This window comes from Medicago truncatula, chromosome 1 (assembly GCF_003473485.1).
Source record: "Medicago truncatula cultivar Jemalong A17 chromosome 1, MtrunA17r5.0-ANR, whole genome shotgun sequence".
Lineage (NCBI taxonomy): Eukaryota > Viridiplantae > Streptophyta > Magnoliopsida > Fabales > Fabaceae > Medicago > Medicago truncatula.
This window is the reverse complement of record NC_053042.1, coordinates 24054275-24078728: the sequence shown is the minus strand read 5'-3', so window position 1 is coordinate 24078728 and position 24454 is coordinate 24054275. Positions and strand designations below refer to the sequence as shown.

The window sequence follows — 24454 nt, the reverse complement described above, 5'->3', positions numbered from 1 at the left end:
CCTAAAACGTGCGGAGGACAAAGCTCCTAATCGTGGTGAGGACAAAGCTCAATGAAATGCTATGCATGGACTCTTAACAACAAAACACCGTAATCATCGTAATCAACATATCATCATGCATCCAATAACTTGGAGCTAAACGTCATCATTTCATAATATATATATAGACATCATGCACTTAGTTAAATAACAGCAGTAGCACAGTCAAATCACACAACAATAGAGAGATATCAATATATCAATTGCAATTCACAACATAACAATATTAATGTGAAGCATCAACAACTTAAACATCAAACATCTTCCACATAAGGCATATAAATATTTCACATAACCAACAACAACAACATAGGCGACACATAAACATCTCAGGATATAACAATATCAAATGATAATCAACAACAACTCATGTAACTTAGTTAAATAACAATAGCAGCATAATCAGATTATATCAACAGCTTATTACCAATTCATTTTCAACAACTTCCTGATCATTCAATAATAATTCAAGTAATGCAATCAATCAATAAATCAAATTATAAACACTTAGCATTTCAATATAGCTTCACAATTCACAATCATTATCTTTAATAGGTCACACTATGTACCTAAAGTTCATTTCTAACCAATCCAAGCAACTCAAGTCTCACAATGCACTAAAAACACTCAATTCTGGAAGTGCTCGCGAGGCGAGAGCATCTGCTCGCCGTGGCGAGTACAAGCCAATTTTCCAACTAAGGTTGTTCTAGGTTCAATCTCGTTCTAAATCATTCTCTAATCGATAGTAGGCACCTAAAGGTACTCAAAGGCATCTAAGGTTCAACTCAAAAGGTCGAAACACAAAATCTAATAAGTTTTACCGTTTGATCATCAATTTTTAGGGTTTTGACCTAATTCCAAAACTTCTCTAAATCAATCATAACTTTGTCAACTAATCATCAGAATTACAGTAAATAACATTATTGAATTATTAGTCTCACCCTTACCTTGTATGAAGAAAATCGCAGCACTCTACCTTGGTTCCTCTAGACTTGGCTTTTTCTCCAAAAACGTACGTTATGTTTTTCTAAACTAGGTCTCTCCTATTTATATAAATCTTTAACCTACTTATTTTTCTCTTAAATCCAAATATTAATATTCTATTCTAATATATACATATATATAAAATATTTCTATAACAATAATAAATAACAAATATATCTCTATAACATATATATATTTCCATAACAAATCATTTATATATCCATAGCAAATGACATATATTTCTACAACAAATCATGTATATATTTTTATAACAAATGACATATATTTCTACAACAAATCATACATATTTCTATAACAGATTATATATATTTCTACAACAAATCATACATATTTCTATGATAAATAACATTTATTTCTATAACAAATCATGTATATATTTCTATAACGAATCATATATATTTCTGAACCAAATAACATATATTATATTTCTAAATCAAATAGCATATATATATATATTTCTAAATCAAATAGCATATATATATATATTTCTAAATCAAATAACATATATATATATATATATATATATATATATTTCTAAATCAAATAACATATATATTATATTAATAAATGTATAACATATATCATAACAAAATATCACTTATCAAAATAAATCATATAAATCACACAAATCATATAAGTATATTCTAAACTCATTTAAAATAATCAAATAATTAGAGAGGGCGTTACATAGATTCTAAGTTCGGGGGTCGTTTTCGCTACGGGAAGGTGTTAGGCACCCGCGGTGACTATAGTACTCTATAGGAGCCGTTTTCTTAGTTTATGTCTACGCTTTATTTTTAATACTATTTACGAAAAAGGAAATTTATTTATGTTAAGAATGGGGGGGAGAAAGTGTTTGAGGTTTTATTTTAGTGGACTTGGAGAGGTTTTGACCTCATGCCTACATACCCATTTAAGGGATCAAACTCCATGTAGTTCTCTTTCAAAAAATGTTTTTTGTGTGTTTGGTTGATTTTAGTTTTTTGTTGGAAAATGGTTTTGAAGAAGAGAGAGGCCTTAAAGGCATAAGAGAAGAAAATGGTGAATGGTTGGTTCAATTGTTATTAAAAAAGTCTAAGTAGGAATTAGGATTCATTTGGATTTGGTTAAGAAAATAAAGGAAAAAATTCAATGGAGCTTTGACTCCAAGGTTTGTTTGGGAAAAAAAATTGAGTGATGGAATTTATTATTATTTTTTTTTAAAATTGGTATTTGTCTAAAAATCGCGTTTCCTAAGCATACATCTAAACGGTAAGCATGCAACGTGTGTGCGTGTCGGTGTACATCATTAGAGTCCATTGTCCTTTACATTGAGTCCTAAATACATGCTATGGTCTTGCAAGGAATTAAAAGGGAACTAATCTACCTAAAATTATTACAAACCCATTTGATATAGAAATGAATAGAAAAAATAATGCCTAAACTATGAGATGGATGAAATATGAAATGAAATGGTTAGTATCATAAGACATAGAAATGGTAAAAAGGTAAACAAAATTGAATAGAATAGCAAAAAAGAAAAGAACAATGAAATGAAATAAAATGGCAAAATATACCTAGAATTAGGTATAACACTTAGACATGCATATGGCTTATAATTCCCTCATCATAGCCATTTTTAAAAGAGATTTGATTTTAAGCTACAACGTGAGGATCATAAGAACACACACAAGCAAAGCATCATACCATATTCCTAGAGATATTTTTACACATTATTTAACATAAAAATATCACAAAATGTCAAAAAAAATGCACCAAGAACAAATAGGAATTTAATGAGCAAGAATTGAAAAGAACAAATGAAGAAAATAAATGCAAAAATAAGCAAGTAAATTCTAACATTTAGAGAAAAAATTAAAATGATAGGGAAGAATTTTTTTAGAAAATTTTTAGGAGCATAAAATGCCAAGAAAGTGTAAAAAAAGTATTTAAAACACAATAAAAAAGCAATTAAAAAAAAAACTCAGCAGGATATAATCTGGACCGTTGGATGAATCCAGAGGTCCAGATCTAACTCCCAAGATCTCATCACAGCCACTGGATCAAAGATCCAAGGGTTTAAAAAAACACAAAAAGATAGTGTAAAATTGCAGGAAGCACAATGACCGTTAGATCAAAGATCTAACGGTTCAAACAGAAGATATACCATATTTCACACAGAAGATCACACACATGATTCAAGATCAAAACACACAGCAGCCATCAGATCTTGGAACAATCCAGATCTGATGGTTCACAACACGAGGGAGCACAACAAGAGCACGCACGCGCGCGCGTGGGAACGGAGGAGCTATATAAGGAAAACTCACACAAAAAACTCACAAAAACAAAACTCCTTCTCTCTCTAAGTCACACTTAGAGAGAGAAGCTCTCCCCTCTCTCTAAAGCAGTTCGCCGGAGAAGAAGGAGGAAGAAGCTCCGGCGCGGCGGCCGGCCGGTTTCCGGCGGCGGCGCCACCGCGCCAGAAAAATCAAACTACTTTTTTTTCAAAATTTTTATACCAAAAGCTTCGTCTCCTCCTCCTCTACACAAATCCGGCACTAGTTTTAGAAAGGGCTGAGAGATTTGGGCTAGATCTACACTTGAACTTCGAAATTTTTTTTACACTTTTTTTGAAAAAAAACTACGGATCTAGATATCCTTTTCTCTCTAGAGTCCGAATCCGGCCTCAAAATTTCCAAAATCCGAACACAAAAGCCTAGATCTACAAATCTTTATCCGTAACAAACTTTTCACATGCAATTTCAAGCAAGAAACGCGCGGAAATGGCTTAGAAAGGAAGGAGAAACGCGATACCTCTGTCGTAGAACGGAGAAAAAAGATATTCGGAAAACTTCGAATCTCTCCTCTTCTCTTTCGCGCGCGCGCTATAGCCTCCGTTGGTGTTGTTTTTGCTCGAAAATCCGGTACGATTTTGGCGTTGATGTGATGATTCGAAGTGGTTTTGAGTGAATCCGGTTCGGATTCGTTGATTTGGTGATGATCGGAGTTGGTTTTGAGCAGATCTGGTTCGGATCTGTTGATTTGGTGATGATTTGTTCTTGGTGTTCTTCCCTCTTTTCTGAGATTTTTTGTGTTTGATTCTGTTAGGATGAGAGAGAAAACGAAATTCTGTTTGTGAGTTGGCACTGATTTTTTTTTTGATTGATCTGACACCTTTACTATTTATAGCCTGCCATGTGTATCTGAGAACCAATGAAAAAATGACATCTGTTTTGGGACTGATGTGGATCGAAAATCTGGACTAAAATGCCCCTGGGACCTTTCTGCAAAATAAAAAACTTGAAGGACTGGACAGCAATAAAAAATGGACTAAAATGAAATTTTTAAAAGTTTTGGACCAAAACGTGATTAAAAATAAAATTGGACTAAAAAGTAAATTTGACGAAACGTAAAGCGAAACCAAAAATAAAATTAACAAAAGGACTAAAACGAACCAATTACTGACATAAGGTATTTTAAAATACCTCCCTGCCGAAATTTTGACAGGAAAAGACCAAAACGCCCCTAGGGACCAAACTGACCTAAATTGCCCCAAATGCAATTTTTGAAATGATTTTTAAACAAAGACTCAACAATGATTCGTACAGACAGGTTGAAAAGACTCAGAGGCAAACACAGGGACTAAAATGGGTTCCACTGCAGGAAATGACCAAAATACCCTTTTGTATGATTTTTGAAATAAAATGCAAGAAAAGTAACGAGACGTTTCAGAGAGTTCTTAAATGACTTGTAATGTCTGAAAAGACAGAGGCAGTAAAATACGTTTAAAAAGAGAGTAAAGATTCAAAGTAAAATAACAGAGAATTGACAAATATCAGTGTTTAAAAAGAAATTTGAACGAGTATTTTTAGGTCCAAAATCAGGGTATAACAGCTGCCCCTATTTAAGTTTCTTTGTCTGGAGGGTCAAGAGACGGAGTCTTTGGCTTGACGGGATGAAGATACTTAAATACTAACATTTGCACTGTGTTTGGACGTAAAAATACGTTTGTACATTTTCAAATATCATGAATGCCATGCAACATTTGGATTATGAGTGCGAGACAAACGAAAGCTGGAATTAACAAAAGATGTCGTATCCATTGCGGGATTGGTAGACATTGACAAGGTAACAGATAACAGGGTAGATAGGAGACTAGGAACAAATTGACGGGTACAAGCTGCTCTTGGATTGAGCTGGGCACTTGACCGGGAATAAAAGCAGACAAACAGGTGCGAGTTGTCCTTGGATTCGAACTGGTCACTCGACCGGGGACATGGAAAAGGCGGACAGGTACGAGTTGTTCTTGATTCGAACTGGTCACTCGACTGAAAGCAAGGCAAATAGACAGGTGCGAGCTTGTTCTTGGATGCGAACTGGTTACTCCACCGGAGACAAAGACAAATAGACAGGTGCGAGCTTATTCTTGGATGCGAACTGCTTACTCCACCGGAGACAAAGACAAATAGACAGGTGCAAGCTGCTCTTGGATGGAGCTAGCCACTTGACCGAACAAAAACAGATAGACAGGTACAAGCTGTTCTTGAAATTGAACTAGCCACTTGACCAAAATCATAGACGCATAGACAGGTACGAGCTGTTCTTGGATTCGAACTGGTAACTCGACCGATAACATTGAAAAGTAAAAGGGTGCAAGTTGTTCTTGGATTCGAACTGGTAACTCGACCGGAAGCATAGACAAATAGGTAGGTTCAAGCTGCTCTTGGATTGAGCTAGCCACTTGACCAAACAGAAACAGATTCACTGGGGATTGTTTTTTGACAAAGTATAGATTGAGATTGACTTGACGTCGATTTGATTTGAAAGGTAGAAATTGACCGATATTATTGGCTCACAAGGTTTTGACAGAGAACCCGACATGTGTATTGAGTTGAGACTGATATTGACATTGGAAATGCAACATGCGTGAATGATATAACAGTTTCATTAAATGCATGGACACGTAATATGCATGATTATTCATGTATGAATGCTTGTAATGCATGACTGTTGGCGATTTGTAGACACAGTTCTGCAGAGACAGACAAGACACTGGAGTATTGGGCACGTAATGGCTCGTGCTATATTACACATTCCTGGAAATCCTCTTCGGAGATGACGTCGTTGGGAGACGTATCGGAACCATGGCTGAGGGCAGGTAGCTATGCAACTTGCTGGGGATAGAATCTCGGAAGACTCTACTGGGAATAATCTCGGAAGACTCTTCGAGCATTTGTCATTATTAAAAATAGAAGGAAAATGTTTTTTGAACATAACTTTGAAAGTAAAAAGAAAGTAGAGTTTCAAACAAAAGCACAGGCTCAAATTGATGTATAAGAGTGGTGGTCAGCCGAAGGTGTGACTCCACGGATTTACAAAGCTTGGAAAATGGTAATTTTATTGGTTGGTGGTACATTGAACACAGCAATCATTACATTTCCTAGAAACTTTGAACTCGCAAGCATAGGAGCTTTTGATGAAGATGGTCATTAACAGCTGCAGATGCCCCAAGGGAACGGTGGTTGGCCAGATATAGTTACTTGCCTTTTGTTTCAATCTCATTTTTGCATGAACCGCCCTTCCGGGTTTTCGGCTTATCAAGACGCTCATTCTTGCCTGAGTTGTGTGCAATCTCAGCGAGCTTTTTCATACATTTTTTTTTTGTCCCTTATTTTTGCCTGGACCGCCCTTTCGGGTTTTCGATCCACCGGGAAGCGCATTTTTGCCTAGGCCGCCCTTTCGGGTTTTCGACCTACCACGCTGTTCTTTTCATATTTCTAGGCAAAGTATTTCTTGACTATGTCGGCATTCACTGGATTCGGAAGTTCTACACCGTCCATGTGCGTAAGGATTAAAGCACCACCGGAGAAGGCCTTCTTGACAACATAAGGACCTTCATAGTTAGGCGTCCACTTGCCCCTTGGGTCGGGTTGCTGGCTTATCCTCCTTTTCAATACAAGTTCCCCTACCTTGAATTCTCGAGGATGGACTTTCCTGTCAAAGGCAGTCTTCATTCTTGCTTGATATGACTGTCCACGAGCCATGGCATCCATACGTTTTTCCTCAATCAAATTCAACTGATCATACCGGCTCTGGCACCATTCAGCCTCAGATAACTTTGCTTCCATGATCACACGGAGAGATGGGATCTCCACTTCCAAAGGAAGAACTGCTTCCATACCATATACAAGAGAGAAAGGGGTTGCCCCGGTTGAACTGCGCACAGTAGTACGGTAGCCATGCAGAGCATATGGTAACATCTCATACCAGTCCTTGTAAGTGGTTACCATCTTCTGGACAATCCTCTTGATATTCTTGTTGGCGGCCTCAACTGCACCATTCATCTGAGGTCTATAAGGAGAACAGTTATGATGCTCAATTTTGAATTCTTCACAAAGAGCTTGCACCACATTGTTGTTCAGGTTTGTACCATTGTCGGTAATGATCTTGCTGGGAACACCATATCGACAGATGATGTTGTTCTTGATGAACTTAGCTACCACTTGCTTGGTCACATTGGTATAAGATGCTGCTTCAACCCACTTGGTGAAGTAGTCAATTGCCACTAAGATGAAACGATGACCATTTGAAGCCTTCGGTTCAATTCTTCCAATCATGTCGATGCCCCACATTGAGAACGGCCATGGGGATGAAATAACATTGAGAGCGTGCGGAGGCACATGAATCTTATCAGCATAGATTTGACATTTGTGGCACTTTCTGGCGTGCTGGTAGCAATCATGCTCCATGGTCATCCAGTAGTAACCTGCCCGTAACAACTTCCTTAACATAGTATGCCCTATAGCATGGGTCCCGAAGGTACCGTCATGTACATCATGCATTAACTGCTCTGCTTCGTGTTCATCAACACATCTTAATAATACCATGTCATAGTTTCTCTTGTACAAAATATCTCCATCTAACAGGAATCTACTAGCCAATCTTCTCAGGGTCTTCTTGTCTTGGTTGGAAGCACCTGGCGGATACTCACGGCTCAGCAAGAACTGTTTGATGTCGTAGTACCAAGGTTTATTGTCAACCACATTTTCACCAGCCTGATCGATCACATCCCCAATAGCGAACACATGCGAAGGTCTTTCAAGGCGTTGCACTTTGATTATTGGCACATCATTCCAATGGTTTACTCGAAACATGGAGGATAGAGTAGCAAGAGCATCAGCCATTTGGTTCTCATCACGAGGAATATGGTGCAGCTCAACCTTTGTAAAATATGTCAGCAAACGTCTCGCATAATCACGATAAGGAATCAACTTGGCATGGTGGGTCTCCCATTCACCCTTTATCTGGTTGATGACGAGCGCAGAATCTCCATAGATGTCGAGGTGTTTGATTCTCATGTCAATTGCTTCCTCGATCCCAAAGATACATACAAATACTCAGCCATATTGTTTGTACATTCGAACAGAATTCTGGCGGTAAAAGGGATGTGATGCCCCTGTGGGGATACAATGACTGCCCCAATTCCTTTACCATAAGCATTGACAGCACCATCAAAGACTAAACCCCACTTGCTATTGGGATCTGGACCTTCATCAATCAACGGTTCTTCGCAGTCTTTTGATTTCAAATACATGATCTCTTCATCGGGGAAATCAAACTCAATTGGTTGATAATCATCAAGAGGTTGGTAAGCAAGATGATCGGCAAGAATGCTACCTTTGATTGCCTTTTGAGTTTTGAACACAATATCATATTCAGACAAAAGCATCTGCCAGCGTGCAATCTTCCCAGTAACAGCAGCTTTCTCAAAGATATACTTTATCGGATCCATTCTGGATATCAACCAAGTTGTATGATTCACCAAATAATGACGCAGGCGTTTAGCGGCCCAGGCCAAAGCACAACAAGTCTTCTCAAGCATTGTATACCGAGTTTCACAATCGGTGAACTTCTTGCTTAGATAGTAGATAGCATGTTCTTTCTTTCCAGTCTCATCTTGTTGACCAAGTACGCATCCCATGGATTCATCAAATACTGCCAAATACATAATCAAAGGCCTTCCTTCCACGGGTGGGACAAGGATAGGTGGTTCCAGCAGGTAATTCTTGATGCTATCAAAAGCTTCTTGGCATTCATCATTCCATACAATAGGCTGATTCTTTCTGAGTAGCTTGAAGATCGGCCCGCAGGTTGCGGTCATGTGAGATATGAATCGGGAGATGTAATTCAGACGTCCGAGGAAACCTCTGACTTGCTTCTCGGTCTGTGGAGCTGGCATTTCTCGGATGGCCCGAACTTTATCAGGATCGACTTCAATGCCCTTTTGGCTGACAATGAAGCCTAATAACTTTCCGGATCTGACGCCGAACGTACATTTGTTGGGATTCAATCGAAGCTTGTATTTTCTCAACCTTTCGAACATCTTTGTCAAATATTCAACATGTTGCTCCTCATCTGTTGACTTCACAATCATATCATCCACGTATACTTCGACTTCTTTGTGAATCATGTCATGAAAGAGAGTAGTCATCCCTCTTTGGTAGGTAGCACCAGCATTTATTAGGCCGAATGGCATCACTTTGTAGCAGAAAGTACCCCATGGAGTGATAAAAGACGTCTTTTCTCTATCTTCAGGAGACATTTTGATCTGATTGTAACCGGAGAAACCATCCATGAAGGAGAACACCTTAGACTGAGCAGTATTATCAACGAGCACATCAATATGAGGTAATGGAAAGTTGTCTTTTGGACTGGCTTTGTTCAGGTCTCTGAAGTCAACACACATCCGGACTTTACCATCGTTCTTTGGCACAGGTACAATATTGGCAACCCACTCAGGGTACTCAACTGTCATGAGGAAACCCGCATCAATCAGTTTTTGAACCTCGCTCTTAATCTTGAGAGCCATATCTGGATGAGTCCTTCTCAATTTCTGCCTAACAGGAGGACATTCAGGCTTTGTGGGGATCCGATGCTCCACGATCTTAGGATCTAGACCTGGCATATCTTCATACGACCATGCAAAAATAACCGGATATTCCCGGAGGAGCTGGATGATCTTCTTTTTAACCCCTTCCTCTAGAGCAGCACCGATCTTGATTTCTCGCTTGTTCTCCTCGGTACCTATGTTGATAAGCTCAATCTCTTCCTGGTGAGGCTGAATGGCTTTCTTTTCTTGCTCAAGTAGTCGAGTGATCTCATACGGTATGTCGTCACCTTCCTCATCTTCGGCTTCGTACACCGGGAATTCAAAATTCGGAGGGAATGCAGGGTTACTGTGCCCAACGGGTTTATTATAGTTCAATCTGCGTAAAATGGTTGGATGATTTTAGAAAGAGGTTTTTATGCAGATTTTTGAAATTAATAAGAAAATACAGATGTTTTGGTTTTTTTCTGGCATTACCATTATTTCCAAGGAAAAAAAGCACTGAAAATAGCAGTCGTGAAAGAAACGACAAATTTTTTTATTAATCAACGGCAATGCCGAAACAAACATGCCCTTACAGAAAATCTCACTCTCGCTTTGGGCAGAGCGAGAGGATTGTTATTTTGAAAAACAAGATACTCAAGCAACAAGGTATATTACTCAGAAACATGCATGATTGATGGAATGTCGATGGCATCCCAATCTTTCGCAATGCCTCCTGGTGTAACAAATACAGGCCTAGGGCCAAATCCAGATGCTTCTTCTGTGATTGCGTTGACAAACCCAGCACTGTAGAATGCCCCGGTGGAGACTCCTGAAGTTGGGGAAAAGCCAAGACCTTCCTTATGCTTGTTCTCACGGAGCTGTATTAACCTGCCCCAGCCGGCAGCTTGACCCTCTTGGACGGCTCTCTGTGCATCCTTCAAAGAAGCCATTGCAGTTCCATCCCTCTTGGGCTCCGTACCTTCGACAGTTAATCCTTGAAAAGCGGTCCCCTCTACAGACCCTGCTTCTATGCAAGAGAAAGATGATAGCTGGCTAACCAGGTATGCTTCCTCTCCATGAATGGTAACAAGCTTTCCACTTTTTGCAAATTTCAACTTTTGGTGCAAAGTAGAGGTCACCGCCCCCGCGTCATGTATCCATGGTCTCCCCAAGAGACAGCTGTAAGAGGCGTTAATATCCATGACCTGAAAGGTGATTAGAAAGGTTTCGGGGCCGATAGTTATTGGCAAGTCTATCTCCCCGAGAACACTCTTGCGGGTTCCATCAAAGGCTTTGACCAGAAAAGTGCTCCTCCTCAAGGGAGTTCCCCGGTAACTCAGCTGATCCAGCGTTGACTTGGGCATCACGTTCAAAGATGAGCCAGTGTCTACTAACACATTTGAGATCATGTCGGACTTGCAATTCACGGAGATATGCAAGGCCAGATTATGATGCTTTCCTGCTTCGGGCAATTCATCTTCACTGAACCACAGGTTGCTGCAGGCGGTAATGTTCCCCACTATGCTACCAAAGTGATCCACAGTGACTTCATGATCCACATAAGCCTGCTCCAATACTTTCAAAAGGGTATCTCTGTGGGCAGCGGAACTCAGGAGTAGAGACAAAATGGATATCTTCGACGGAGTTTGCAGCAGCTGATCTACAATCTTATAATCACTTCTTTTGATCAACCTCAAAATCTCGTCCAGATTAGAATCCTCTATAGACCGGCCTAGTTGGCTCGCGTCTCTGTTAACGGGAGAAACATCAGTCGGGGTTGGCTTGTCAATGGGTGGCACGGTAGGCGTAGCTGCCTTCTTTTGAAACAACGGTGGACGGACTCTTCCGCTTCTAAGGGCTGCTGAAGTTCCTTCGGCGGTATTGTTCATCACAGCCAAGGACACCAGAGGCACTTCTACTCCGTTTTCAATTATGGTAGCATTATATTTGTACGGGATAGCCCTATCTGAAGTATACGGTACCGGGCCGGGTAACCTTATCACCAGAGGCTCAGTATTCTCCTTCAAAGGTATACTCTTGACAGGCGGATCGTGAAAAACTGGCACAATCACGCAGACATCACTGACAGTCAAAAAATTATCATTCATCAAGCTTTGGATGTCATCTTGAACAGTATAGCAACCCAAAGGATTACGAAGGCATCCTAGGCACTTGGCATGATCATGGCTGAACAGAGAAGCTTTGCACAGCTTGATGTGTAGAGGCACCAGAGGAGTTGCGACGTTACGGACATCAAGTCTAGGAGCTTCCTCACATACTTCGATCATATTTACAGCGGCATGATTTGGAAGAGGATTGTCGAGGACATGCGGGACATTATTCTCAAAAGTCAGCTTTCCTTGATCAATGAGCTTCTTCACGATATATTTCAAAGCATAGCACCCCTCGACATCATGACCCAGGGCGCCTTGATGGAAATCACATTTGAGATCGGACCTGAACCTTGGAGGCAACGGATTAGGTGGGGGCTTGCCCTGTCTGGTTGTACAATGCCCTCTATGGAGTAAAGTCGGAAGCAACTCAGCATACAACATCGGTATCGGAGGGAAAGTAGGTCTAGCTTGCTGGTTTTGTTGTTGTTGTTGAACTGGCAACTGTTGTTTCATCTGTTGAGCAATTGCATTAACGGGTACTTGAGGTTGACCCGGTGGCAAAGGGTACTGATGATAGAATGGCGGAAAGAACGGATGCTGAGAATACGACGCATATGGGTACGACGGAGGCATTTGGGCTGCATTGATAGGAGCAACAGTAGCCATGGATTGACCGGCTCTGGCAGACACCATCCCTACTTCCGTTTCTTTCTTCTTGTGGTGTCCATTACCATACCTCTTTGATGCATTCACAGAGGATTCAGCTTTCTCGAACACAATGATTCCTTCTCTGACGGCTTCTTCCAGACGAGTTCCCATGGTGACCATCTCCGAGAAGTTATTCGGGGCAGCAATGATCATTCTCTCAACATAATCCTTTTTCAAGGTCTTTAGGAATGTCTGGGTCATTTCTTCTTCATCAAGAGCGGGAGTAATGCGGGCGGCTGCCCCCCTCCATCTTTGTGCGTATTCACGGAAGCTTTCCTTCTTCTTCTGGGAGAGAGATCTGAGGAATTCCCTGTTCGGCTTCAATCGGGTATTAAACCCATAGTGGCTTTTGAAAGCAGCGGCTAATTCATCAAAGGTATGGATGTCATTTTTGCTCAAACTAGTATACCACTCTGCAGCATCTTCCATCAAGCTATCTTGGAAGCAGTGAATCATAAGTGAATCATTGTCTTTGTAATTACCCATCTTTCGGACATACTTGATGATGTGGTTCTGGGGACAAGTCAGCCCATTGTATCGGTCGAAATCTGGGATTTTGAACTTCTTAGGGACATCCACCTTAGGCACCAAGCAGAGATCCTGAGTCTTGAAAGAGTCCGCATTCCCTCGATTAGCTTTGATTTCATGACGGAGTTCTTTAGCAAGTTCCTCCATCCTCTCTTCCATGGTTTTGATCACGGGGATGTTTCCGTGCTGTGTGTTGATGTTAACACTTTGAGGTATGGCATGCACAAGAGGCTCAGTGACAGCTGCCGTTGTTTGTGGCAAAGTAGTATTGATGGAGACAACATTTGTTGCAGGAATCGGACCATTGTTAGCAGTACCAGAAGTGCCCGCTGCAGTACTGGGAGTAAAAAACGGTGGAAGCCCATACGGAAACCCAGTTGGCATAGCGAAGCGAGCGTCTGTAGATGCAGTTGGGATCACGCTTGTAGTCACAGGTATAGCTGTGGCTATAGGGATAGCTGTGGCTGATTGTTCCTGAGCGGCTAGCAAAGCAGTCATGGTATCATTGGCCTTAGCCAATTCTTCCCTCAGAGTAGCTAACTCGGTACGGAGCTGAGCGTTTTCTTCTTCCATAGCTACCGGATTCTTCTTTCTGTAGAGTCTAGTCCGATGTATTATGTCAGGTTCGTAGACTTTCCGAGCACGAGCCACCTTTCAATCTGTGGCAGAAGGACCAGGAGGCAGTGAGCACTTGGAAACCTTTTGCGACTTGATGAATGATGCACATGATGCATGATATGCACAGATGCAAATGCAAAAGTTTTTTTTTTTTTGGACATCGAAGGATTTTTAGACAAATTAGGAGTTTTGTAAACAATATCTAAACAAGCAAAGCAAAACGAAGTGTTTACAAGACGAATCCCTTTGAAATACTAAGCCAAGGGAAGACTTTGAAATATAAACAAATAAAACTCTCAAGCAAAGGAAGTGGTGGGATGATCCTCAGACTCAGACTCCGAATCCGAACCGCAGTATCTAGCATAGAAGTTGCGTCGTCCTCTAGCTCTCTTGGAGTCCCGCATAAGTAACTCATCCTTTTCTTCAAGTTCCCTTCGGACCTTAACCAATTCCTTCTTCAACATCAGGTTCTCATGAGTCTTCTGCTCATCCTTACCATCCAAAGTCATGATTAGATTCTCAGCTTCATTGTACCGGGCTTTCCACATCTGTTTCTCACGACTCTCCATAGCTAGATGTTCCTGATACATTTCCTGAGTTGTGGGAGGTAGAGGTAAAGGTATAGATGGAGCAGATGCAGACACATATCTCATAGCAGGGTATGGCATACCAATCTCTTCAGCTCGGTTTATTACCCACTGGGTATAGGCCTCATGAGCAATACCAGATCTCACACCCAAATGCTTCACGCTCTTCCTACGGACCTTAGACCAAGCCCCTATGAAAGCCTCCCTTTGTCCGGTGGGGGTGTTCGAATAGTAGAAGAACTCTGGAGATGTAGCAAGATTGATGGGCTTTGTCTTCATTGGGAACCCAAACTGTCTCATAGCAAGCTCCGGATTGTAGTTGATTCCCCCACGGGTACCAAGAAGAGGTACATTGAGAAAATCTCCACAACCAGTGATAATTTCCTTAACCTGAGCGGCGGGAGTGATCCAGACCACCTCGTTAGGAGAGAGAGCCATCATCCGCTGTGAGTAGGACCAATCCTCCGAGTTGTCATGGAAGGAGCTCGGAAGGTGAGAAATAAACCACCTATATAGGAGAGGCACGCAGCAAAGGATATACCCACGACCTTTGAGAGTCCGGTCATGGATAGCATGGTATGTGTCAGCTAGCAAGGTAGGGACCGGATTCCTAGAATGGAAGATCTCAATGGCATTCATATCCACAAAGTTGTCGAGATTCGGAAAGAGAATGAGCCCATAGATAAGCAATGCAAGAATAGCCTCGAGTGTGTCCTGACAAGTAGTTTTGAGATTAGCTTGCTCCAGTAGATACTTTGAAGTGAATCCTCGGATGTGAGACTTAGTAGTAAGATGCTTGGAGACATCGGAAGTCTTGAGATAGAGATCCTTAGCAATAACCAAAGGAGTAAGAGAAGTCCCGGGACCGGTGAAAGGCGTCTTCTCGGCTATAGGTGAATCTAATAAGTGGGAATAAGCCTCAAGAGTAGGGACCAACTGGAAATCCGGGAAAGTGAAGCAACGGAAACTCGGGTCATAAAATTGCACTAGAGTGTGCACGAGCTTCTCTTCAACATTGGTCCGGAGAATAGTAAGCAAACCACCATATCGGAGTCGGAAACCTGTTTGATTCTTAACCTTGAGTGCCAAATCTCTCAAACTAACCAAATCAACCTCCTTGAACTTGTAGGATTTAGTCTTCTTCATACCTGTAATGTTTACAAAGTTTATAATTTGTCCAATCCTTCGATGAATGCATGAGAAAAAATTATGCATGAATGCATGTATGCATGATTGTTTTTTTTTCAATTACAGAGAAAAAATGGAGGGTTTGAGATTAAAGTCGAGGAGCCACGGGCGGACACGGTGCCCGGTAAACTAGGGCTTAGGATAATAGTAACCAAAGTTCTAATCAAGTTCCCAAACTGCAACCTCTCTTTCGTATATCATGGTAGCACGGGACAACGTCCGTTCCATGTTTATTCGCAAGAAGGTCTAGTTTGAGTGTAGTATCGCGTGACGACTAAAACTCGAGACAACACTCGGTTTAGCCACCGCACTACGTCCTAAAAAGGGCCAGGGATGGGTTTGGTAACTACGGTCCATAGCATCGTCGAACAATTGAAAGCAAAGTGCCTAAGCATGACAACACACGCCGACAATATTACTTCCAAAATGCCTCAGCTATGTGAGATTGATCGCATAACCCAATACACGAGGCAACCCTCGGATCGAATTGTCGATTATATCTCTACCTATTCATAAGTTCACTCAGCCCGGGTATAGGACTTTTGATATTCTCACCCCACACGTCAAATGAAGATAAACAAGTATTCACATATGTAAGCAATAAAACAAAGTGTAAATATAAACTAAGAAAAACTAGGTGTGACCCGCTAAAAGTGTCCCCAATGAAGTCGCAATTTCTGTTATCGCAATTTTCGGGTGTCAAGTCATTAATTAGGCTTGAACCTTTCAATCTTTGATATTCTCTATTTTTTTTTGGGAAGGGCAAAATTGAGAAAAAACCCTTAGATTCTAAGTTCGGGGGTCGTTTTCGCTACGGGAAGGTGTTAGGCACCCGCGGTGACTATAGTACTCTATAGGAGCCGTTTTTTTAGTTTATGTCTACGCTTTATTTTTAATACTATTTACGAAAAAGGAAATTTATTTATGTTAAGAATGGGGGGAGAAAGTGTTTGAGGTTTTATTTTAGTGGACTTGGAGAGGTTTTGACCTCATGCCTACATACCCATTTAAGGGATCAAACTCCATGTAGTTCTCTTTCAAAAAATGTTTTTTGTGTGTTTGGTTGATTTTAGTTTTTTGTTGGAAAATGGTTTTGAAGAAGAGAAAGAGGCCTTAAAGGCATAAGAGAAGAAAATGGTGAATGGTTGGTTCAATTGTTATTAAAAAAGTCTAAGTAGGAATTAGGATTCATTTGGATTTGGTTAAAAAAATAAAGGAAAAAATTCAATGGAGCTTTGACTCCAAGGTTTGTTTGGGAAAAAAAATTGAGTGATGGAATTTATTATTATTTTTTTTGAAAATTGGTATTTGTCTAAAAATCGCGTTTCCTAAGCATACATCTAAACGGTAAGCATGCAACGTGTGTGCGTGTCGGTGCTTGTGTCGGTGTACATCATTAGAGTCCATTGTCCTTTACATTGAGTCCTAAATACATGCTATGGTCTTGCAAGGAATTAAAAGGGAACTAATCTACCTAAAATTATTACAAACCCATTTGATATAGAAATGAATAGAAAAAATAATGCCTAAACTATGAGATGGATGAAATATGAAATGAAATGGTTAGTATCATAAGGCATATAAATGGTAAAAAGGTAAACAAAATTGAATAGAATAGCAAAAAAGAAAAGAACAATGAAATGAAATAAAATGGCAAAATATACCTAGAATTAGGTATAACACTTAGACATGCATATGGCTTATAATTCCCTCATCATAGCCATTTTTAAAAGAGATTTGATTTTAAGCTACAATGTGAGGATCATAAGAACACACACAAGCAAAGCATCATACCATATTCCTAGAGATATTTTTACACATTATTTAACATAAAAATATCACAAAATGTCAAAAAAAATGCACCAAGAACAAATAGGAATTTAATGAGCAAGAATTGAAAAGAACAAATGAAGAAAATAAATGCAAAAATAAGCAAGTAAATTCTAACATTTAGAGAAAAAATTAAAATGATAGGGAAGAATTTTTTTAGAAAATTTTTAGGAGCATAAAATGCCAAGAAAGTGTAAAAAAGTATTTAAAACACAATAAAAAAGCAATTAAAAAAAAAACTCAGCAGGATATAATCTGGACCGTTGGATGAATCCAGAGGTCCAGATCTAACTCCCAAGATCTCATCACAGCCACTGGATCAAAGATCCAAGGGTTTAAAAAAACACAAAAAGATAGTGTAAAATTGCAGGAAGCACAATGACCGTTGGATCAAAGATCTAACGGTTCAAACAGAAGATATACCATACTTCACACAGAAGATCACACACATGATTCAAGATCAAAACACACAGCAGCCATCAGATCTTGGAACAATCCAGATCTGATGGTTCACAACACGAGGGAGCACAACAAGAGCACGCACGCGCGCGCGTGGGAACGGAGGAGCTATATAAGGAAAACTCACACAAAAAACTCACAAAAACAAAACTCCTTCTCTCTCTAAGTCACACTTAGAGAGAGAAGCTCTCCCCTCTCTCTAAAGCAGTTCGCCGGAGAAGAAGGAGGAAGAAGCTCCGGCGCGGCGGCCGGCCGGTTTCCGGCGGCGGCGCCACCGCGCCGGAAAAATCAAACTACTTTTTTTTCAAAAATTTTATACCAAAAGCTTCGTCTCCTCCTCCTCTACACAAATCCGGCACTAGTTTTAGAAAGGGCTGAGAGATTTGGGCTAGATCTACACTTGAACTTCGAAATTTTTTTTACACTTTTTTTGAAAAAAAACTACGGATCTAGATATCCTTTTCTCTCTAGAGTCCGAATCCGGCCTCAAAATTTCCAAAATCCGAACACAAAAGCCTAGATCTACAAATCTTTATCCGTAACAAACTTTTCACATGCAATTTCAAGCAAGAAACGCGCGGAAATGGCTTAGAAAGGAAGGAGAAACGCGATACCTCTGTCGTAGAACGGAGAAAAAAGATATTCGGAAAACTTCGAATCTCTCCTCTTCTCTTTCGCGCGCGCGCTATAGCCTCCGTTGGTGTTGTTTTTGCTCGAAAATCCGGTACGATTTTGGCGTTGATGTGATGATTCGAAGTGGTTTTGAGTGAATCCGGTTCGGATTCGTTGATTTGGTGATGATCGGAGTTGGTTTTGAGCAGATCTGGTTCGGATCTGTTGATTTGGTGATGATTTGTTCTTGGTGTTCTTCCCTCTTTTCTGAGATTTTTTGTGTTTGATTCTGTTAGGATGAGAGAGAAAACGAAATTCTGTTTGTGAGTTGGCACTGATTTTTTTTTTGATTGATCTGACACCTTTACTATTTATAGCCTGCCATGTGTATCTGAGAACCAATGAAAAAATGACATCTGTTTTGGGACTGATGTGGATCGAAAATCTGGACTAAAATGCCCCTGGGACCTTTCTGCAAAATAAAAAACTTGAAGGACTGGACAGCAATAAAAAATGGACTAAAATGAAATTTTTAAAAGTTTTGGACCAAAACGTGATTAAAAATAAAATTGGACTAAAAAGTAAATTTGACGAAACGTAAAGCGAAACCAAAAATAAAATTAACAAAAGGACTAAAACGAACCAATTACTGACATGAGGTATTTTAAAATACCTCCCTGCCGAAATTTTAACAGGAAAAGACCAAAACGCCCCTAGGGACCAAACTGACCTAAATTGCCCCAAATGCAATTTTTGAAATGATTTTTAAACAAAGACTCAACATTGATTCGTACAGACAGGTTGAAAAGACTCAGAGGCAAACACAGGGACTAAAATGGGTTCCACTGCAGGAAATGACCAAAATACCCTTTTGTATGATTTTTGAAATAAAATGCAAGAAAAGTAACGAGACGTTTCAGAGAGTTCTTAAATGACTTGTAATGTCAGAAAAGACAGAGGCAGTAAAATACGTTTAAAAAGAGAGTAAAGATTCAAAGTAAAATAACAGAGAATTGACAAATATCAGTGTTTAAAAAGAAATTTGAACGAGTATTTTTAGGTCCAAAATCAGGGTATAACATTCCCCATAAGGCTGAATGGTCTTTCTTTCTTGTTCAAGTAGCCGGGAGATTTCGTCGGGAATCTCTTCATTCTCTTCTTCTTCCGCCTCATACACAGGGAACTCAAAGTTGGGAGAGATCATAGGGCTATGTTGTTCAACGGGTTCATTGGGTTTTAATCTGCATATATGATTGATGATTTTTTTAGAAAACAAGTAAGTGCAGATTTTTAGAAGGTGATTATATTTTCGGTTTTTTGTATTACCATTTTTTCTAAAAACATAAAAGAAAGCAAGGCAAAAGGTCGGGAACAAAACGACATTTTTATTTGATTGATGATAAATTCTTGAAGCAAAAAGCCCTAGATAGATTCACTTTCGCTTGGGGCGGGGCGAAAGGATTTTCTTTTAAAAAAGCATAAAAGACGAAACAAAGTGCATTACTTGGATAAATGAGCAATAAAAGGAACATCTACAGCAACCTAATTGTGGCTAGACCCTCCTTGTGTCACAAAGCTTCGTGGCACTCTTTCGGGATTATCTTCAATGATTGTATGAATGAACCCAGAGCTGTGGAAAGTACCTCTGATCGGTTCGACAACGATCTTAGGCTTGGACAAATCAGCTGATGGGCAGAAACCCAGTCCTTCTCGGCGCTTGTTCTCTGGCAGTTCTATCAACTTTCCCCAGCTGGGAGAGCCTCCAGCTTGTATCACTTTTTGAGCATCTTTTAGAGAAGAGATAGATGACTCACTCCTCTTGGTATTCTCTTCTTCTATGGCAAGTCCTTGAAAAGATGTCCCTTCAACACTATCGGCTCCGATGAAGGAGAAAGACGATAAATGACTTACTAATAAAGCTTCTTCTCCATTTACCGTTACCAGCTTCCCATTCTTCACAAACTTTAACTTCTGATGCAAGGTAGACGTTACTGCCCCTGCTTCATGAATCCAGGGTCGGCCTAGTAGACAGCTGTAGGATGCTTGGATGTCCATCACTTGAAAATTAATCTGGAAATCCTGTGGCCCAATTGTAATAGGCAAAACCACCTCTCGGAGAACATTCTTCCTCGAACCATCAAAAGCTTTCACCATTACTCCACTTCGTCTCAAAGGTGTACCCTTGTAAGAAAGCTGATCATAGGTCGTTTTGGCCATTACATTTAACGATGACCCAGTATCTACCAACACATTTGACAAAGCATCAGTCTTGCAGTTCACAGATATATGCAATGCCAAATTATGGTTCCTTCCTTCCTCTGGGAGCTCTTCGTCACTGAAACTCAGATTGTTGCATGCAGTGATATTCCCCACTATTCCATCGAATTGTCCCACAGTCACATCATGGTCTACAAAAGCTTGCTCCAAGACTTTCATCAAAGCTCCCTTATGAGCCTCAGAATTCAGCAATAAAGACATTATGGATATTTTTGACGGAGTCTGCATCAGTTGATCAACCACTTTGTACTCACTTTTCTTTATCAGCTTGAGAATCTCATCAAAATCAGAACATGACTTGGTCCCACTAGTCTGACCCACATCTTTGATTGCACCGGAATCTTTAGTTCGAGTTTCTTCAGTCACCGGAGCGTCAACTTTCTTTGGAAACACTAGAGGGATAACACGCCCATTCCTCAGTATTCTACTATCTTCGGCAATATTTCCCACAGAAGGCAAAGGTGGTATTGGAACTTCACGACCACTTTCTATCATAGTGGCATTGTACTTGTAAGGAATTGCCTTCTCAGAAGTATAAGGTATTGGACCAGGCAAGCAAATCACTAAAGGAGCAGCAACTGACTTCCGACTGTCGTAAAATATCTCCAAAGGCTCTTCAGGAGTTATAACACATACATCATCACATTTTCTTTCAACGACCAGTTCTCCTTGGTTCAAAAGTCCTTGAATATCATCTTTCACTTTCTGACAACCCCAGGGGTTCAGAAGGCACTCGTTGCAGCCATCATGATCATGTTTAAAGAGGTTCACTTTGCATAACTTGGCATGTAATGGGACCAAAGGTGTTCGGATTTGTTGAACGTCGAGAATATGGTGAGTCTCTTGGAAATCTTCGACCATGTTGACAGTTGCAGCACCATGGTTTGGCAATGGATTGGTTTGAATATTTGGCGCTGAGTCTGTGAAGGTTATCTTCTTTTCTTTGATTAGCCTCTGGACTGCATACTTAAAGGCATAACAACTTTCAATATTATGACCTGGGGCCCCTTGATGGAAATCACAAGTCTGATAAGGTCTGTACCATGCTGGCAGTCTTTCTGGTACTGGAGGAGGAGGCCTGGTTTGAACCAAGTTATTTCTGAGTAATCCTGGAAGTAACTCTGCATAGGTGACGGGGATTGGGTCATATTGCATTCTTTGTGGTCGAGGTTGCTGTTGTTGATAGGGATGTGGGGGATTTTGTTGATATGGTTGTTCTTGGTATGGACGTTGCTGGTATGGTTGTTGGGGATATTGTTGAGGGTGTTAAAGATATTGTGGGAATTGAGGCTGGCTATTTGGGGGATGAATAATATTGGCAGCAGGTGTGATGGCAGCAATGTGTTGATAGGTTGGATAAGTTTGTTGAGGCCTTCCTTGGGCCACCATACTAACCTCATGTTCTTTCTTTCTCGGGATGTGGGTGCCATATTTCTTGGTTCCACTGGTAGAAGCTCCATCTTTTACTAAACGTCCTTCTCGGACTCCTTCTTCCAACTGCACACCCATGCCAACCATTTCAGCAAAGTTCTTGGGCGTACTTCCGACCATCTTCTCATAGTAGAACTGACTGAGAGTTTTTAAGAAGAGTTTGGTCATTTCCTTCTCTTCTATACGTGGGCTGACTTGGGCAGCAACATCCCTCCACCGCTGAGCATACTCTTTGAATGTTTCTTTGACCCCCTGAGTCATGGCCTGAAGATCACTTCGGTCTGGAGCCATATCTACATTGTAATTGTATTGTTCCACAAAAGCTTCACACAGATCATGGAAAGTTTGGATCTTTGTTTTGTCCAGATTCATGTACCACTTTGAGGCGGGACTAGCGAAGCTCTCTTGGAAGTAATAAATAAGGAACTGATCGTCCTTAGCATACGCGGACATCCTTCTTGCATACATTGTCAGATGTTCCTCAGGGCAGGAGTTCCCTTTATACTTCTCAAAATCTGGGACCTTGAACTTATGGGGTATCTGGACGTTTGGCACCAAACAGAGGTCATAAGCAGTTTTTCCAAATCTTTCTTTTCCGCGGAGAGCTTTCATCTCACGGTACATCTCATCATACTTCTCTTGTAAATCCTCCACTTGACCATAGGCCTTCATACTCCTTGAATGGAAGATGGGTTCTTCATTTTGTAGAGCAGTGTGAATCATAGGTGCTGAGTAAGTCATGACAACTGGGGGAGCTCTTACAGGAGGCGGAGGGACATGAGTCACCTGATGAGTAGGCATCTGAGCTTCACAAGCAATGGGACGGAGTATTTCGCCAGCAGTAAAAGGCGGGAACCAAGGCACGGAGAGCTGTGGAGCAGAGTGTGTCGGAGTGTCGGCACATATTGTCCATTCAGGGATAGCAGAGGAAGATGCTTCAGCCTGAGTATTGGTGGGAGGTGGAGGAGCTTGTGTTTGTGCATGAATTTGTGCTTGAGCTTGTGCTAGAGCATGAGCCTGAGCCTGAGCTTGCTCTTGGGTCCGCATATCTGCCATCATCTTCATCATTTCAACCATTTCGTCCATCTTAGTCTGCATTGCTGCCACTTCTTCACGGAGCGCCCGATTCTCTTGCTCGAGAAAATCCATCTTTCTCTTAACAGTTGCACGAGTGTACTGAGTACGAGTAGACTTGTAGTGGATGCGTGGTGCCACCTCTGAAACGAGCTGACCTTTTATTGGAGAAGAAAATTTGTGTGAGACTTGGATTTGAGACTATGAAATGCAAGATGATGCATGATATGCTTATGCAAAAATAGACACACATTTTTTTTCGAAGGACTTATAAAAGCTATTTTGTAAACATTATAAAGAGATAGAGGATAGACTTATAAATAAAAACAAGATAATTCCCTTTTTACAAACTGAGCCAAGGGATAGACTCCAAAGTTCATACTAGAAGCTAAGATAAGAATAATTGGGAAATTTTTGAGCCCCTGAAGTAGATTACTCCTCTGAATCTAAATGTGGACCATTAAAGAGATCCATGCGCCTCTTTTTTCTCCCAGGACAAATCTTGTCAAGAAAATCCTCCTTCTTTTGGATAGAGGCTTTCAGCCTAGAGTTTTCATTCTTTTCCCTGCGATTGGCTTGAATCTGCTGATCTAGTAGGTTTTTCACCGTATCATACTCTTGCTTCTTTTTGCGGTACTTCACTTCCCACATGGACCTCTCACGCCTTTCGATGTCCAACTGTTTTTGATACCCTTCCAAGGACTCGGGAGGTAAAGGTAAAGGTATATCTGAAATGGTTGAGGTTACAAGCCTTTGGCGAGGGTAAGGCATCTTCCATTTATTAGCCCGATCGATGACCCATTGGACATAAACTTCATGGGCGATAACCGAGCTCTTTCCTAACAGATTTCTATCTTTCCTAACAATGGAGCACCAAGCTTTCTCGAATTGTGCTTTTTGATTTGCATCGTCCTCTTTGTAGAGGAAGAAGTCCCTATCTAGGATGAGGTATACGGGCTTCATTTGCATATAATACCCAAACTGTCGTCTAGCTAGAACCAGGTTGTAGCTAATTCCTCCACGCGTGCCAAGAAGAGGTACGTTGTTGAAGTCCCCTCAACTGTCAATGACAAAGTCAGGGTTACAAGTTGGGTTAAACCAAACTATGTCGTTAGGGGTGAGGGTCATGA

General features: G+C 40.7%; 2 protein-coding genes across 2 annotated transcripts in view; both read right to left on the bottom strand.

Moving 5' to 3' along the window:
• LOC112419381 (uncharacterized) overlaps nt 1-21974 on the bottom strand; it is a 36247-nt gene extending 14273 nt beyond the window's left edge. Inside the window, exon 1 of the mRNA XM_039830484.1 lies at nt 20101-21974. Coding sequence (XP_039686418.1) covers nt 20101-21974 — 1874 coding nt within the window. The remainder of the gene's footprint in view (nt 1-20100) is intronic.
• Nucleotides 21975-22085: 111 nt separating this feature from the next.
• Nucleotides 22086-23399, bottom strand: LOC120578170 (uncharacterized). The gene has a single exon (XM_039830481.1). The coding sequence runs from the start codon at nt 23397-23399 to the stop codon at nt 22086-22088; it is 1314 nt and encodes a 437-aa protein (XP_039686415.1).
• Nucleotides 23400-24454: the final 1055 nt, after the last annotated feature.

What these genes read in the sequence shown, in the direction of transcription:
- LOC120578170 (XM_039830481.1), bottom strand. Translation starts at nt 23,399, where the DNA reads ATGGATTTTCTCGAGCAAGAGAATCGGGCGCTCCGTGAAGAAGTGGCA.